Source organism: Chinchilla lanigera, unplaced genomic scaffold, assembly GCF_000276665.1.
Source record: "Chinchilla lanigera isolate Chin_1 unplaced genomic scaffold, ChiLan1.0 scaffold00053, whole genome shotgun sequence".
In the NCBI taxonomy this organism is placed as follows: domain Eukaryota; kingdom Metazoa; phylum Chordata; class Mammalia; order Rodentia; family Chinchillidae; genus Chinchilla; species Chinchilla lanigera.
The window spans coordinates 11,723,485-11,740,038 of NW_004955454.1; the positions used below are offsets into that span (position 1 = coordinate 11,723,485).

General features: G+C 39.3%; 1 protein-coding gene and 1 long non-coding RNA gene across 9 annotated transcripts in view; one reads left to right on the top strand and one right to left on the bottom strand.

The window, feature by feature from the left end:
• Positions 1 to 16,554, bottom strand: part of St18 (suppression of tumorigenicity 18, zinc finger) — a 300,859-nt gene that overhangs the window by 7,947 nt on the left and 276,358 nt on the right. For all 7 annotated transcript variants that reach the window (XM_005396053.2, XM_013520260.1, XM_013520263.1 and 4 more), the window contains 6 exons: positions 13,417 to 13,479; positions 12,732 to 12,800; positions 10,187 to 10,249; positions 10,006 to 10,086; positions 9,005 to 9,226; positions 5,756 to 5,844 (listed from right to left, as the gene is read on the bottom strand). In XM_005396053.2, the coding sequence (XP_005396110.1) occupies positions 5,756 to 5,844; positions 9,005 to 9,226; positions 10,006 to 10,086; positions 10,187 to 10,249; positions 12,732 to 12,800; positions 13,417 to 13,479 (587 nt within the window). The remainder of the gene's footprint in view (positions 1 to 5,755; positions 5,845 to 9,004; positions 9,227 to 10,005; positions 10,087 to 10,186; positions 10,250 to 12,731; positions 12,801 to 13,416; positions 13,480 to 16,554) is intronic.
• The window catches only part of LOC102027610, a 33,336-nt gene continuing 30,253 nt past the window's right edge, over positions 13,472 to 16,554 (top strand). Inside the window, exons 1-2 of one of the 2 annotated variants that reach the window (XR_001236263.1) lie at positions 13,472 to 13,559; positions 16,216 to 16,276. This is a non-coding gene — a long non-coding RNA (uncharacterized LOC102027610). Of the gene's footprint in view, positions 13,560 to 16,215; positions 16,306 to 16,554 lie in introns of both variants that reach the window. The other variant, XR_262784.2, reaches the window with a different exon arrangement.

Consider the following 16,554-nt stretch of genomic DNA (forward strand, 5'->3'; position numbering starts at 1 on the left):
AGAATGAAAGAGAGAAAGAAAGAAGAAAGAGAAAGAAAGAAAAGAAGGAAGGAAGGAAAGAAAGAAGGAAGGAAAGAACAAAAGAAAGAAAGAAAAAAAGAAGAAAGAAAGAAAGAGAGAAAGAAAGAAAGAAGGAAGGAAGGAAAGAAAGAAGGAAAGAAAGAAAGAAGGAAAGAAAGAAAGAAGAAGGAAAGAAAGAAAGAAAGACAGAAAGGAAGGAAGGAAGAAAGAAGAAAGAGAACCATGTAAGTAAAAGTGAGCTACGCATGGAACAGTGAGGAGAGTATGTTATAAGATTGATCTCACTCTGGTCTCTGAGAGATTCAATAAAAAAGGAAAACAGATCAATATCTAAGATGTAGATACCTCAGTATCCAGATCCATCTATGGGTAAACAGTCTGACAAAGCTACTGAGAAAACAATGAACAGTTTCCCAGGACACACTGATGAATCCATAGTATCTCAGCAGACACAGGATTTCTTCCACCCTGGCTGGCTATACCTAGCGGTGCATTTCTGAGCACCATATTCTACTAGCTGGTATGCTAGGTGAATAATCCTCTGTCACACAAGCAGTAGGTAGGAGGAGACAAAGAAGAAAGGATGGAAATATCTGGATTCTCCGTGGTTGGTTGCTATACACACTACATTTTTCTGATCCGAGCAAATGAAAAGGGCAATAAAATTGCACATCAGGGGGTGGCATTTCCTTACAGTGTATCTGGGAGCAGACAACATTATAAACTATGAAGTGCTCTGGAGGAAACAGCGGGCACTTGTGGGAACCCCCAGGGAGAAGACTTCCTCACACCGAGGCTTTGGAGCTGAGAAGGGGGCAGGCAAGGGAAGAGCAAGCAGCAAGGTGGGCGTTCTGGGAGAAGGACGCAGAAAGGGTGTGGGTGCGGTGGGAAGGGGGCGGTGCGCCCCAGACGGGGAAGGTATGTGAGGAGGAGCGGGCCACAGTGGACAGAGCACAGAGCTTGGCTTCCTTCTTAGTGCAGCAGAAGCTGGTGGAGGACTTTCATGGGGAGTTGGAGGGGAGACAGAGTATAGCCAGAAGAGCGGTGAGGAGGCACTGCTGGGGTCCTGGCTAGGTCGCAGGGCCCTGTGCACCAGGACAGTGAATTGGGGGTACAGGGAGGGAGATCTACTCAGGGTATTTGTAGGCAGAGTTTGCAAGACTTGTGACTGGCCGGAAATGGAAGATGAGAGAAAAAGGAATGTGTGGTGACTGGTTTTACTGGTGCAAGTGGTGCTGAGGGCCACCTCTATACCACAAGGGCTGAGAGGCACCAACCTGAAGGAAGGTAAATAAAAGCTTAATTCTGGATGTTTTTGAGAAGGCACTTTTAAAAAGTTCTCTGAGACAGGGTCTCGTTATGTAGTCTAGGCTGGCCTTGAACTCACTACATAGCGCAAGCTGGACACACAGTCTTCCTGCCCCAGCCTTTGAGAAGACTCTTGCAGTTAGGGTTGCTGGTACTGGGGTTTGGTTAGGATTATGTGTCCTGACGCCCAGTGTCAGTGAAGAAAACTCCTATAGTTCAGATTTTGAATGTGCCCCAAAAGGCCCATGCTTAACAGGGTGGTGCTAGCGGGACGCTGTGGAAACCTTAAGGGGTGGGGCCTTGCAAGTGTCTTTGGGTCATTAGGGGTGTGCCCTGGAAGGGACCCCTGCCCTTTTCACCTTCTGGTCATGAGGTAAGTGGTTTTGCTGCCATGGTGTGCTGCCCCAGGCCTAAAACAATGGACCAACAGATTTTGGACTAGAACTTCCAAAACTGCGAGCCAGTCTAAATCTATTTTCTTAATAAATGGATTATTTCAGGTATTTTGTTACAGTAACAGGAAGCTGACTGACAGTAACCAAGCCTGTGCATGAAGTCGGTGCCATATGGAAGATGCCTTTGACGGCACACACTTGAAGCTGTGGGGAGATTTTCATTCTGGGACAGGGCATCAAAGAAGAAACATCACATGATGTAACACAGACCGGGCTCTCCGTAAGGGTTTTGAAATTAGTAAAGGAGTGAATTAATACTTTTGCTATGATTTCTGGGATTTGGGGAGGTATTTTAGTGGCAAGATCAAGTTTAGTCAACCTCTACCATTTCTTAAAATTATCTTCTTTGTCTCCACTAACACACTCACCTGCCCATAAACATAGTCTCTAAGAAGCTTATTTCTTCTTTAGTAAAACATTTGACATTTACATGTCTTTTTTTTTTTTTGGTACTGGGAATCAAACTCAAGACCTCGTACTTGCAGGGCACGTGCTGTTCCTCTGAGCTACATCTCCAGCCCCAGGTAGTTTTACATTTAAAAGCACTTTTCTCTTCCAGTCAGTGACTTTTTTGGCCCTGCTAAGAAAACCACGAGGTAGAAACATTTTTTACCTCATGGTACGGATGAGAGAACTAAGGTTTTCTAAGTGAGCTAAGTAAGTAGTGGGGCTGAGATTTAAACATGAGCCCCTTGGTTCCAGAATATGTTCCCTTAGCCTTCATTTTACAGCTGTCCCCCCCTTTTCTGCAACTTCACTTTCTGGGGCCTCAGTTTCCCAAGATCAACGGCAGCCTGAAAATATTAAAGGGAAAACGCCAGAAGTAACATGTTTTAAATAACTTTTATTAATTATATTGTTATAATTGTCCTATTTTATTAATTTCTTTTAAATCTTTCACTGTTACTGATTTAAAAATTAAACTTTATGATGGGCACGTACATAGAACAAAGTATTTTATATGTTACATATCTTGCCTTCTTAGATTTTCCTTTGTATCGTGTTGGAGTCAATTTTTAAGCACCTTTGCTTCACACTTCTTGCCCTTTAAATACAGTTGGAATTAAGGTGATATATGCATAGTATTGAACTTCTCTATAGATGTCTGTACACTATTTTCAGATTCAGGCATCCCCAAGGCTCCTGGACAGTTACAGGGGACTATTACAGTGCTACCCTTGTTCACAGATATTTAGTTTTGGAAGTAGCAATAAAAATATGCACTGTTTCTTTACATACGTACTTAAAATAGAATGTTAGACTAGGTGGGTATCACTGCTGATCAAGAAAAACATTTTCCACAAAACATTTTATTTAATTGTTTAATAATTCTGTTTTTAAAAATAGAGTCCACCCATAGATGAGCAAGACAGCTCAATTTTTCCACTCAATGATTCAAACTTTTACTTGGTAATAATCTTGCCCAATCTGTGTAAATAGTGGTTAGGCAACTTATAATTGTTTTGTATTTCATATGATTTTACAAGTGATGTACATACCTGTATACAGTAGGTATACTCAGTTTAGAAAAGGGGATGAAGTAGTTATTTTTTATATTATACAAACAAAATAATTCTATTATATCATTAACAAATGCCATTGGATTTCTTGAGTGAATGTTTATTTGCATGTTTGTTCCACAGAATGAAACTTTACTTTTTTATTTAGAGGAAAATAAATCAATATAAATGTGATCACTTTCATTACTAAAGGAATGAGCAGAGTTAATGTCCACAAGGAGTAATGAATTACAAAACATAGAACACACAATTTCACCACCTGGAAAGGGCTGGAAGGTTCTCCACGTGCACAAATACCCACACAGCGTGGAAGGATACACCTTCCTTCCTGTGTAGATAACCTAATTTTGTTTTTAAGAACTAGTAATGGTCTTTAAGGAAACAAGTGTGGAGATTTTAATTTAATGTTAAGCCCCTGGCTTATCTGTTATCCTTTAGGAGCAGCCCCGTGATTTATATTTAAGAGTACAGGTATTGTTAGTATTCTCTTCCTGAAGACGCTCAGTAAATACATGCTTCACCCACTCAGTTCTAGAAAGAGATTGGCTTTGAATTTACTTGCTACAGTGTGATTCTCCTAGTAATTACATTCCTCTTGCTTTGACTTCTAAAAAGTGGGGTCAGATTTGAGATCTTTATTTACTGAGTGTGAAATGGCGTGGGTTGCATATTTGTTTTGCAGTCCTCAGACTTGCCCTCTCTTGCCTTTTTACTGTTGATTTTCCTTTGTACCTTGTTGGAATTAATTTTTAAGTAGCTTTCTTTTCTGTAGCTTCACACTCTTGCCCTTTAAGTTCTGTTTGAATTAAGGTGATGTATAAATAAGTACACATTAAATTGTCCCAATTTTAATGACAATAGGCAGAGGCATTTGAGGATTGGGGATTCTTTCCAAGCAACAGTGAAAGCCCTGGGGAAAGAGCCTTTGATGAGCCTCTGGATGCCAGAACGGGGGAAGGACACAGGCGCTGGCCCCACATCCGGAGTGTTTACTCCTCCACTGCTGGGTGTTGCCCTCCCTGGCTCTTAGTAGTAAACAGAAAGAGATTAGATCCCAACCAAGGGACTAACTAAATCAAGGACAGTCTCCCTCCTTAGGAGGGGAAGAGTGGGGAACTGGAGAGGTCCTTCTCTCTGGGACATTGCACAATTTCTTTTTGAAACTCCAGAGCAAAACACCTATGCCAGCTATCCTGGAGGCTGAGTCAGGAAACCCCAGAAGAACCCAGAGTTTGAGGCCAGCCTGTGCAAGGTAAGCAACACAGGGAGATCCTGCCTCAAGAACAGGGGGGAAAACCCTCATGCTCACATTAAAAGGAAAGAGCAAGTCTTTCAGAGAACTGAAATGGCAGCTGTGGAAAGTCCTCAGCTTGGGCTGGGAGCTATAGCTGAGCAGTAAGTGAGTGCCTGACATGTAAAAGGCTTTACATGGGTTTGATACTCAGTAACAAAACAGCACAGAAGAGAACAGAAGAGAAAACCCGCTTCCATTTTAGTCATGTGCCAAAGACATCATCATCAGATACAATTTCTGAAGGAAAATGATCACTTCGCCATCACGCCTCACAGGCTTTAGAAAGATTGAGGAGAATCAGCACAGGGCTGAGATAATGCTGAACAGAAACCATAGGAAGGCACTAAAGGACCAAAGAAAAAAGGAAGCATCCAAATCAGAACTCAGAAACCACATACCTGTAGCTTAATTTTGAAAAGGGACTGATCCTCGGGAAATATATAAGGAAATGGAGATGCTAAGTGTATACACCCAGAATGACGGAGAAATATTCTTCTGAGTATAGAAGAATAATATTTAAAAGTTCAAATATACATGTGAGAAATTGTGTTTCTGAAATTTGATGGGTAACTTACACCAAGAATGCATGTGTATGCATGTGCACGCACACATACACACACACACACATACTCACACACACAGGAAACTGTCACTGTCCAAACTGAATGACACAACTTCTGTGTGTCCATCAAATAGTATTTCCTGATTTCTCTTTAGGGATTCTTACTAAAGAGTAAGGGAGAGGGCTTGGGGATGTAGCTCAGGGGTAGAGCCCTTGTCTAGCACTTGCTGAGGCCCTGAATTAATTAATTAATTCCTAGCACTAAGAAGGAGAAGGAGAAAGAAAAGGAGAAAGAGGAGGAGAAGGAGAAGGAGAAGGAGGAGAAGGAGGAGAAGAAGGACGAGAAGAAGGACGAGGAGGAAGAGGAGGAGCAGGAGGAGGAAAAGAAGAAGAAGAAGAAGAAAAAGTGAAAACCCCAAGAAATTGATTCTCAGATGAATTTTTGTTTCTGCTTAAATCTGACCATTTCTTCTCACATATTAAAATACACATGCAGGCTGCATACGTGCACAGTGTATGTAGTGTACAGTGCACATGTCGAGCTGCAGGACCCTTGTATGGCTGTGCCGAGACTTCAGTGGAAATGGTCACTCACCCCCAGTGGCTTTGAGCTTGATGGTCATGAGTTCCTCAGAGACCTTGCCCTTTTTGATAGCTTGTGCATTGAGAGGACATCCAGATAAGCTGTGAAAACAGAATTCATACTAATGTGTGAAATGCATACTATTTCTTACAAAAATTGAGAAGTTTCATTTGCTACCTATTATTGATGTTTTGGGGTCGACTAATTATATCATAAGTCCTGGGCTTGTTGTAGAAAATAACCAATAAATACCTATCAAGGCAAAGGCACAAGGCTCTCCAGTAATGGAAAATGTTTTGTGTTTTTTTCCTTGAGTTGAAGCACAGATATTCATTGCTGCTTCACTGTCATGATTTAATTCATTTTTAGAGAATGCTACTCTGCTGCATTTGTGAAAGTGCCCTCATTTTCCTGGTGGCTACTTTATGTTCTGTAAACAGAAAATTGTACATGTAGATTATGAATAAGATTTTTTCCTAGCTGCTCAAAATTCCATGAAAATGAAAGAGCCTCATCTAGTTCTTCCTGTTTTTATACAAAGTGTGGTCGGCTCTTTACATAATGATTCAACTGAACAGAAATCCAAAGTACCTTACTACTCTCCCAGTAGCAAATTCAGTCTGAATATGGGATTGTTTTACATTTTTAACCATTAAAACATTTTCATTAAAAAAAAAAATCTCCAGCCTGAAAGGAGAGTAATGAGAGCTGCGGCTGCGTGTTTAGACTTCCCGTGGTAATCTATTATCCTCAGGTGGTACTTTAACCCTGCTCAGTGAATACTCCCACTCTTCAGCAGCCTTCTGTCCTTTAATGTCCTCCCTTCTATTTAAATTTCACCAATATGATAATGACAACATTGAACAAAACCTTTTCTCCATCATCTGTGATCAGAGAGTTCTGTTGTTCCAGGTAGCCGTTCATTCTTTTTCAGTTTTGTTGTCTTTGTATGAACAAATGTTAGATCAAAATAAAAGTGACCATACTCAGCCATTTGAAATATTGTTTCCCGCATAAAGCAATCACATCAACCTGGCATTGGTGAGGCTATGTAAAATAGAAGGAAATATTTTTGGAGCAAAGCCCTTCATAAATGCGAGTGACTGTATTTTTAAAGAATAGTAAGTTATTCTACAACAAGATTCTATGAAATGTGAGAAATAATAATATAAAACATGATAATATAAATAGTAATAGGTATTATTATTTTATATTAAATTATTATTATATATTAAATTATTTTATACAAAAAAGAAAAAAATGAGAGACACAGATTGAACTCAGAACTGTGCCTTCCATTCTGTTAGCTTCTGTCAGTCATGGCCCCCTTAGGCTTCACTACTGTAGTCCTTTCTAGGGTCTGCACAATTTTGTCTTATTGCCACATGTGGTGTTCTCAGAACTTGGTTATGAAGGGGAGGACTGTAATTGGTAAGGTGGAGTTTTGAAAGGTCCTATGGTGAGTCCGTTTGTAGAATAACGGATGATAACATTTCATTAATCCCCTCTTCCCACCTCTCCCCAACCACCCTACATTGTTTAGACAACCTGTAGCCTATCTCTAGGTTAGTACAGTATTGTGTAAAAGTTAATGAAACATCTGTCCCAAATCACATGACTTAGAACCCAAATATACAGCTAAGTTATAACATTGGGGTTTTGGGTTCAAAAATGCTACTTGATATTTTGCATATTTTAGTGTAGTTATAATATCCTGGAGGCAAAACAAATTTTATATTCAAATATTTCAAAGTTCTTTTTCCTTTTGAAGGAAAATATTTCAAAGTTCTTTTTCCTTTTGAAGTTGGAGTTTGCCAGGCCTAGGTTGTAACCTTCAGGGTACGGATACTGTACTGGAAAGGCAGAAAAGTGTGCCTTCTATGGTTTTGCCCAGATGTGCAGCTCTATTAATGCATATGAACGCAACATTAAGCTATTTCTTCATCCGCCTTTTTAAGACACAATGGCAGGTGACACAGTGTATGGCACACACTTGATTTGCTCTGTGTTCCTGAATGTGAAATAATCGTCTAAATTCTAAGTAAAATGAAGTGTGCACTGGTGGACACGATCTTGCACCGCAAAGCCATGAAAAATAAACCACTTGAAAAATTCAAATTTTCCTAATAAGCAGGTTTCAGTGACAGCCACGAGATAACCCACCCTCAGAAGACTTTATTTTCTGATACCACTGACCTCTGTCCTAGAAATGAACTCTGCCAAAGTGCCCCAGCTTTGCTTCTTTTGTGCACTGCTCATACACAAAGCATCAAAATTTTCCAAAAGCTTCACCGGATTACTTTATTTTTTATTTAGCGACACTGATCACTCAGAGAATGCCAAGTATGCTGCCCCCTTTTAAACTTTGACACAGGGTCACTAAGTTATTAAATTGCTCAGGCGGGGCTCAACTTGCGATCCTACTGCCTCATCCTCCCAGAATGCTGAGATTACAACTGTGAAGGGCCATGCTTGGCTTCAGCGAAGTTCAACCAGCATCATGTACACTAGCTGGCAGGAAGAGAAAGATGGGATAAACATCTTTATGGGAGATGTTTATCCCCATAAACATGTTTATCTCCCCTCGATGGGAGAAACATATGAATCTTCTAGGTTTTTTCCTTTAGGTTGAATGTGAACCAAAAACGGGAGAAGGATGACTCTTGCCTGACATAGGTGTGGTTGAATACACAGTACTCCGTGATAAAGAAATTAAGTTTCTGTGACATTCTGAGAGGCTTTACCAATTCTCCTTCATCCCCTGTACGTTTAGCAGTCATTATGCTTTCTTCTTTCTGGCTGCTGGGGGTGCATCACATCTTCCTAGTGGCAAAACAATTACAATTTTTGCCTGAAAGTCAGCCAATTCATGAGGGGCGGGAAGGATAGAAATACGTAAAGCGGAAGTTTACAATTACATAACAAAATAGAGCAGATAACACCACTTGGAACTGAAGTGAACCATTAAAAGACTGAACCATTTTAAAATAGCAGCATATGCAATATTTTAGAATACAAAAAAACCCAAATGCACAGTCTCTAGAGCTCTTGAAAACTGTGTAGTAAATTTTCAGAAATAGAACATTATTTTTTGTTCTCCAGTGTAGTCAAACGTCCATTTAGCAAGATTCAGTGTTATGATAGATATCTAGAGTGCTATAATTAATGACGTTGAAGAGGGTTTTACCCCCCTACCCTCAAAGCAATCCAGGTGATGACCAATCACAACAACAGAACAAAATGACAAAAAACAAATGTTACCTTCTGTGCGTGACAAAAACATTATTTACATGGCCCAGCCCATTGCAGCCAGGCAAGGGACAGTGGGGCAGTTCTTGCTTGTTCAGTTTCCAGGAGAGAGGGGTCCCGTTGAGAGGGTTCTCCTTCTGTCTTTTGGCGGCCAGGGGACAGCCCGAAGCAGTGCGGTGCGAAGTGTATTTACCTGATATGTGACCTTGGCCGTCACATCCTATTACAGGACATCTAGAGAGACACAGCAGAGAGGTCACCAGCCGGAAGAAGGGCAGAAACAATTCCATACTATCCAGGAGGCAAGTCATGAAATTACAGGGTTTGAAAGGACGCTACCACACAGGGCAAAACAGCAACGCATTCATAGGAACAATAGTCCACAGGCTCCAAGCTCAGCAATTTTCATGCATTATCTCTTTTAATATTCACTGCAAAGCCATTGGGCAGACAGTGGTATTATCCCATTTTGTAGGTAGGAAGAATGAGGTTTGTACAATTTAGCTGATTTACCATACATTTTTGGAGTCAAGTTCATATACTTTTTAGCTTTAGTGTCATTCACATAGGCACTAAATTAAATTGTTTCTGGACAGAGTCATAGAGTATAAAATGTTAACTACCTTGATCCATGCTACATGGCCCATCACTTATGGCGCTGCAGTTTTGGTGTGTAAATGTTTAAGTATGGCATTTAGAAATACAGTAGACATTATATTTCTGCATCTGTGCTGTGTGTTACCCCAAGACTTGGTAGCGTATTTAGGAACAATTTGACCTTACGCAAAATTACACTCTCAGGGGAAAATGCTGCTGCCTTTGTCATTCTATAGCACCTTCAAAGTGCTGTGTTCTCTGAAAGAAACTGGAAACAGGATAAACACCCGGGGCCCTGATGTTTGATGGGATCTCTCTTCTCTCAGGCTCAGTGATGCCCCACTGCACCCCAATCAAGCCTCACCCTCTCAGCCTGCAGAACACAGCAGCCCCGAAACTTCTACTCTCTCACTTACTTAAGTTCAGGGTCTTCTTTCTCTTCCTTCGTCGGGGTCATTTTGACACCGCCTTTCCTCGCACGAGGACAGCCAGACAAGCTGAAAGATATAACCAAGAACCCAACCACAACACCTTGTGGTCTCACTTCATGCTGCTGCTCACACGCTGGCTTCCATCTCCCAGGGGCACAAAGCCTACCTTCTGTGGGAAGCATAGTTTCCAGTCACATGCCCTGAACCATCGCAGCCTGGGGTTGGACACCTAGGAAACACAAGCGCCACAAGGTTAGGGAGCGAAGCGGGCTGTGATACGTTCTAGTAGAACTGGACAGAACAAGCTGCAGTGGGTGGTCACTTTCTTTTCCTTTCTTTTTCTTCAATATGAGTAGCTTTTGCTTAAGAATCCATTTTTTGAGAAAAAAATCTAAAATGTGGAACTACTATGGGACGCCTGGTAGACAAAGTCTTATTTGCTATTTATTATACATTCTTTTTGTTTTTTAAATCTTATATTGGAAGGTACTTGAAAGTCAGCCCACAACTTACTGCTGGGCTTCTGTCTACATCATGCGAAGTTCTTATCTTTCATGTAAGAAGAACACGCTTCCAGATTGTTTCCATGAATAATTTATTTTCTCTGATAATTCAGTCCTGCCATGATAATTCATTAATTTCACATGAACAGCAGTGGTATATGTGAACCTAAGAGACCTAGAACTTTCATATGATTATCAGAGGACTTAAATAATTTGCCCCTGGTCTGCTCTGCCTCAGGGCCTAGGTTAGCTGGTCTTTGTGAAAATCTACCCATAACTATCACTGACAAGAAACCATTACATTTCAAATCAGAAGAATAAAAAAGGAAGAGGAATATATTTCTACTTGGAAAGCTGTTTTGGAATGTGTTTCAAAGTACACTTGAAAACAGAAGTTCCTACAGATATTTCTCTTTTTATTGTCTATTAAAAATCTCTGATATAAATAAAAACAGACGCCATCACAAAATAACTATTTTCTGAAGGTTTTTGTGTAGATTACCTTCATTTATTATTTCACATTATACCCCCATAGTCCAGATCTACACACACACGAGTTGAAGGTGAGAAAAGCAATAATCTAAAGAAAATTGTGAATACTCTCCCTTTCTTTAAATTTAAGCCCTGTTGCTGAGGATATAGCTCAGCAACACAGAGCTTGCCCAGCAAGCATAAGGTCCTGAGTCCAATTCCCTGGTAACCCCCCAAAAAACCCTATTAACTTTTATGAAATACTTTTATATCCAATTGATGGGCACAAAAAAGAAGATAAATACTTTTTTTCCAAAATGAAATAGAAAATCCACACATTTCTCTTCCAGCTAATGGGAGAAGTGTGCATTAAATATTTAATTAACCATTTAAAGACATAATGTGTATTCTCTATTGTAAGGAAACCTTGCCTGCTTATCTTTCTCTATTAAGGTTTTTTAGTGACATAGTGTCTTACCAGCATATTGTAATTATGGGAACACCTGTTCTAAATATTTTTTTTTGAGAGATTCTTCTTGACTATCTGAATAAGAGGTCAATAAAATGTCTTTTTTTCTTGTATAGAAAACTCAAAATATTGCTTATTTCACATTGGCACAAATACAAATGTTAAACAGTTCAATAGGATCTCTTAATCTATACGATTTCAACATGTTACCTACTGTTTTGAAATAACATTTAGAGAAAATACTTTAGAGGGCCAACAGCTATAATTAAGCTATGATTAAGATGTAACAGTGAAAAGTTTAGAATAAAATAAGATACTCTGGTACATCTCACTTTTCAGTCAGTGAATTATTAATCACTAACTTATGCTTCAATGTAGAAAAATGATAATCAATAAGATGATTTCTAAAAGTGTATTTAACACTTTGAAAATGAGAAATGCATATTTCACAGTTTTCTTTACTGTTTCTGGTAGTAAAACTCCAAACTGGTATGCTGGTTCACTATCAAGGGTATAAAATGGATTCAATTTTTGATTATGCTATATGTAATATGACATCAAGCAAATGAAAATTTGGGAATAAAAAAGATAAAAAGGAAAAATAAAATAAGTAAATGTTAATACACATCTGACTTTGTGATCTCATGATTGGGTAGAAATGAACCAAAATTGGTTTTAGTGCCCCAAACTAAAAGATAGTTGTATGATTTTGAATGCTAATAAAGTAAAATACTGTGCAATTTTCTTAAAATTAGGTGATGGAAATGCTCTTGCACACTTCATAGGTCTGTAACTGACTGAAAAGTATTGCATTTAATAATTACATCATTCCCCTTACACCAGGACACAGTTAATGCTTAAATTTTTTTCTTTTTAAGTTTTTTGACCAATTTTGCATGCTTATAACTGGTAATCTGAACAGCTAATTTGAAGACAACAATATGCAACATAACAACCATTGTTGAATTCCTACCATCTTGTTTAGTGAAATACTCTATCATTTCTAATGTTTTTAAATTCTCTTTAAAAAATAAAAATATTGCATCATTCCTTTAAAAATTATTATAACGTACTCTATAAGGCCTCCAAAGCAAACACATTAACTAGGTTCCAATTTTTGTTGTCATTCAAGCTTCCCATGAAGAGGTGCTTTGTTATCATGTAGTTAGGTGTAGTTTGCTACTTGCTGGTCACACTGACACTGAATGACAACGGGGTTCCCACCGTGGGGAACGAAGGCCAAAGAGGGCACGCCTCCCGACACTTACTTCAGCTCCTGAGAGTTAGCAGCCATGAGGGACTTAAGAGTCTTATCTGCTAGAGGACATCCAGAGACACTATAAAAGGAGGATAAAGAAACAAAATACAATACTGACATACACAAATCTGATTCAGATGGCATTGTGAGTGTGTCACACGTTGAATTATTAGTGACTGGGGCTTGGGGATAAAAATCTGGGTTTGAATTTGGCTCTGCTGCATCTGTACTCGTGGGTATTCCCGTTATTCCTGGTAAACTCAGATTTGCTTTTTAGCAAATGAATGGGTTCATCCAATGAAACTCTTCAACTCCGGAATTCAGGAACCCGGGGATTGCCGACAGTTTATCCCCACAGTGGCATCAGGTGAGGCTGGCTTGACAGTTTATACTGATGCCCAAAAGGAAAGCTAGTAACAGCCAGAAGCAGGTAAATGGCAAGATTCATTGCAGCCTTTGAACTGTTTAATCTCTCTAATGCCTTGCCGCGCCAAGGGACCTTTACCACTAGGTTAATGGCCCACCCAGGTCGTTCTGTCATCTTCACCGAAAGCTACACAGAACCACTGCCGGGAATCAACTCCAACTTTGTAATTTGGACTAACAGCCATTTTTGACCATGAAGGGGTGAGGGTAAGGAGTCTAAGTCTTTCCAACACCATGCGATGATGAAGACCCGCCCTGACCACAGGTACCTGCGGTGAGATGCGTAGTTTCCGGTGACGTGGCCACTTCCGTCACATCCTGGAGTTGGACAGCTGATCGACAGAAAAGTACATCATTAGAGTCAAGGGCATTTCGCAGATGCATAGATTAGGAAGCAGATCCTCCCTTTAAGGTAAGCTGATACTGCACAGAACATGTAGAAGCTGGCACATTAAAGATTTGTATTCGTTGCGTAGAAGAACCAGTGGACCAGCTAAATCAACTAAGAATCATAATATGTGGAATTGCTTCCTTCTCTGTTTGCAATACCTTACCCAATTTTCTGGTTCAAATAATTTAAGTGACAGTAACACGTATGCCCTAGATACTTTGTGAGTCAGTAATCAACATTGTTCTATATCTCTGAAAGTACAAATGTTATAAAAAAATAAACATTAGAAATCCATACTTTAATATGGTAGCAGATCTTCAGAGTACTTGCACCAATTTTATGATAGATTGAAGAAAGGAATTTTTCTAAGTTTTTGAGCACCCTAATAACTTAATGAACATTTAAAACTTTTTATTATTACCTGTTGGCAGTACGTAGTAATAATATTCATTATGAGGAGTTGATATATATACACAAAATATCTTAATTTCATAAACATTTTAGATACCACCAGTAGAAAAAGAAGAAAAATCTTTGCCTAAAATGAAAACTAATATTTTAGGTGGGAAAGTTGCAGACAGTGCAGAAGTAGGCAGGAAGGTTAGTTAGTAAAATTCTTAAGCAGTTTCACCCAAAGATGTTTCCGTGGTTGGGCTTCATGACACCAACTTGACTGGTTGAGGAACCACTAAGGGGGTAGGAGAGCACACTTCTGGGTGTGTCTGGGTGGGTCATGGAGGTGTGGATTTGGGGCTATGCAGTCCTTTGCCCCTTCCCGCCAGGCACTCTTCACCTGCCCTCATGAACTGAACATCTCTGCTCTGCTCTGCTTTCCACCGTGATGCTCCTGCCTTGGAGCCACGGAACCATGGACTGAACCCTCTGAATCCATGAGTTAAAGTTTATGTCCCCTTCTTTAAATTGTGGGTATTGGGTATTGTGCTCCAGTGGCAGGACAGCCAACGAATCCACTTGTAACCCAAGAAATACAACCCCTCATTCACAATTAGCCCAAGAATAGCCTCGCAGGCCATCCGTCAAAGGTGTCCAACCACAATCTCAGGCCCTATGCTTCATTTTGTCTCAGAAACTGGCCATGTCCTAGGCTTCTTTCATTTTTAAAAAATAGAGTGCAAGATTATAGCTATCCTTAGATGTTTTTCTTCCACAATTGTAGATTCTTTGGTTTTTCGGTCATCTGATTTTCTATGAGGCTGTTGGAAAGTCACTCATTTGGAGTGAGCAGATTGACCCCAGCCTACTCAGCGCTATTTGCAGCAGTGTAAGGAGTCAGAGGGAATGTCAGTTACATCATTCCTGCGTCTGATTTCCTCTGACAGCCCTCCGAGAGCGAGGGCGTATCTATCTATAGATGGAGAACACAGAATTTAACCTTTCAGAGAGACATTTGGCGTAGATAAACAAAATTCCAATATTTTCTAAATTGTCACTTTTTGAGTAGTTTTTCTTTCCTGTGAGCTATTGTACAATCATTTTCAGATAACCTAAAAAAACTATGAGTGGGAAAAATATCAAAGAGATGTCTGATTTTCAGGGTTCGATCTAAATCGAGTCATCTAATCCTTTTGTCCCTTTTCCCGGATAGGATGTCACAAAGCACAGTGTTGAAGCTAAAACCTATGTAAAACAATAAAAGCAATATTAGTAGTGATTAAATTTGAGCTGAGTTACCTTGCTAGTGCCAGGTTAAATGCAGAAAAATCTTTTCTGCACATCATACAACGGGAATATTTAGAGATAAGAGATTTGTTTTAATTGCTTGGTATTTCCCACTTTGGGCATACTACATCGCCACCTAGTGTTCGCTAGCAGCATTTACTTTATTTTACTTTTCTATTTTTAACTATTCCTATTAACATTCCCAAAAGAGGCAAAGAAGGTACAATAATGTAAAAAGGAATCATATAAAATTTACTATGAAATATAATGAAAATACACATTTCATTAGCTGAAAATAAATTGGTTAAAATTTTATTAATAGAAAAAGTCAAAAAGCAAAGAATTGGTAATATAATAGGAAAAATTTCCGTTTAGGATTCTGATAGTTACATTTAACTCCAAATGTACAGTAAAAAATTTATATGTGTCAATACAGATTGGACAGTATATTATGGTAAGGTGTGCAGGTGAAAATCTCAAAGTTGTAGGAGGGAAACTAGCTAATTTCTTCAATTAGTGGTACTCAAACGCTATACAAATTGTAGGACAGCTGACAAAAGAAAATGTTGTTCTTATCAAACAGTTTCTGGTAAGCAAAGCATAATTATCTATTTAAAACATAAAGTAAATCATAAGCACAGAGTAACAATGTAAAGTAGTATGACTTTTACAAAACAAATATGCTAACATAGGTACATATAAATAAATGATATCCATCAAGACACTCATGCAGTCTGTAATATGTGTGACCTATGAGGTCTCTGCTTGATAAAATTCACAATTACACCCAAATTGTTCAAATTCTTTGGAATTTTTCTCTTTTTTAATTACCTTAATACCCATGAGCTGTGCCCATTACAAATCATACTTCACTTTTCTCATTCAAAATGGAATTGCATATTAATAATCAGTCTTTTACAGGATATTTAGTTTGCAATGACTATGGGGAATTTCCAATAATCTATTCTTACACAATAAAAATTTTCCATTTTTGAAGATATTGAAAAATATCATGTGGAAAGAGAAGCTGTACCAAGCTGTGCAAGCTGGAATAGCAGGTCCGTATGGGGATAAGGATGTGGCTCACGTAAGTGGAAAGAAACAGTGTTTGGTGAAATTTCAGCTGCCGTGTGTTCATAGGTCATGCACCACCGCCAAGCCCCAGGTGAATATGGACTCACAGGGGAGCATGGTGTTTAAGTCAGTAGTGTTTGCGTATGAATGTGAAGTTGAAGATTTTAAAACCCACTCGCATGCTGATATGACACATTGATGCTGCACTAGGAATAATTCTGCTGAAAGCTTGCCGTTTATGGGGCCCTGTACTTGGCCCTGG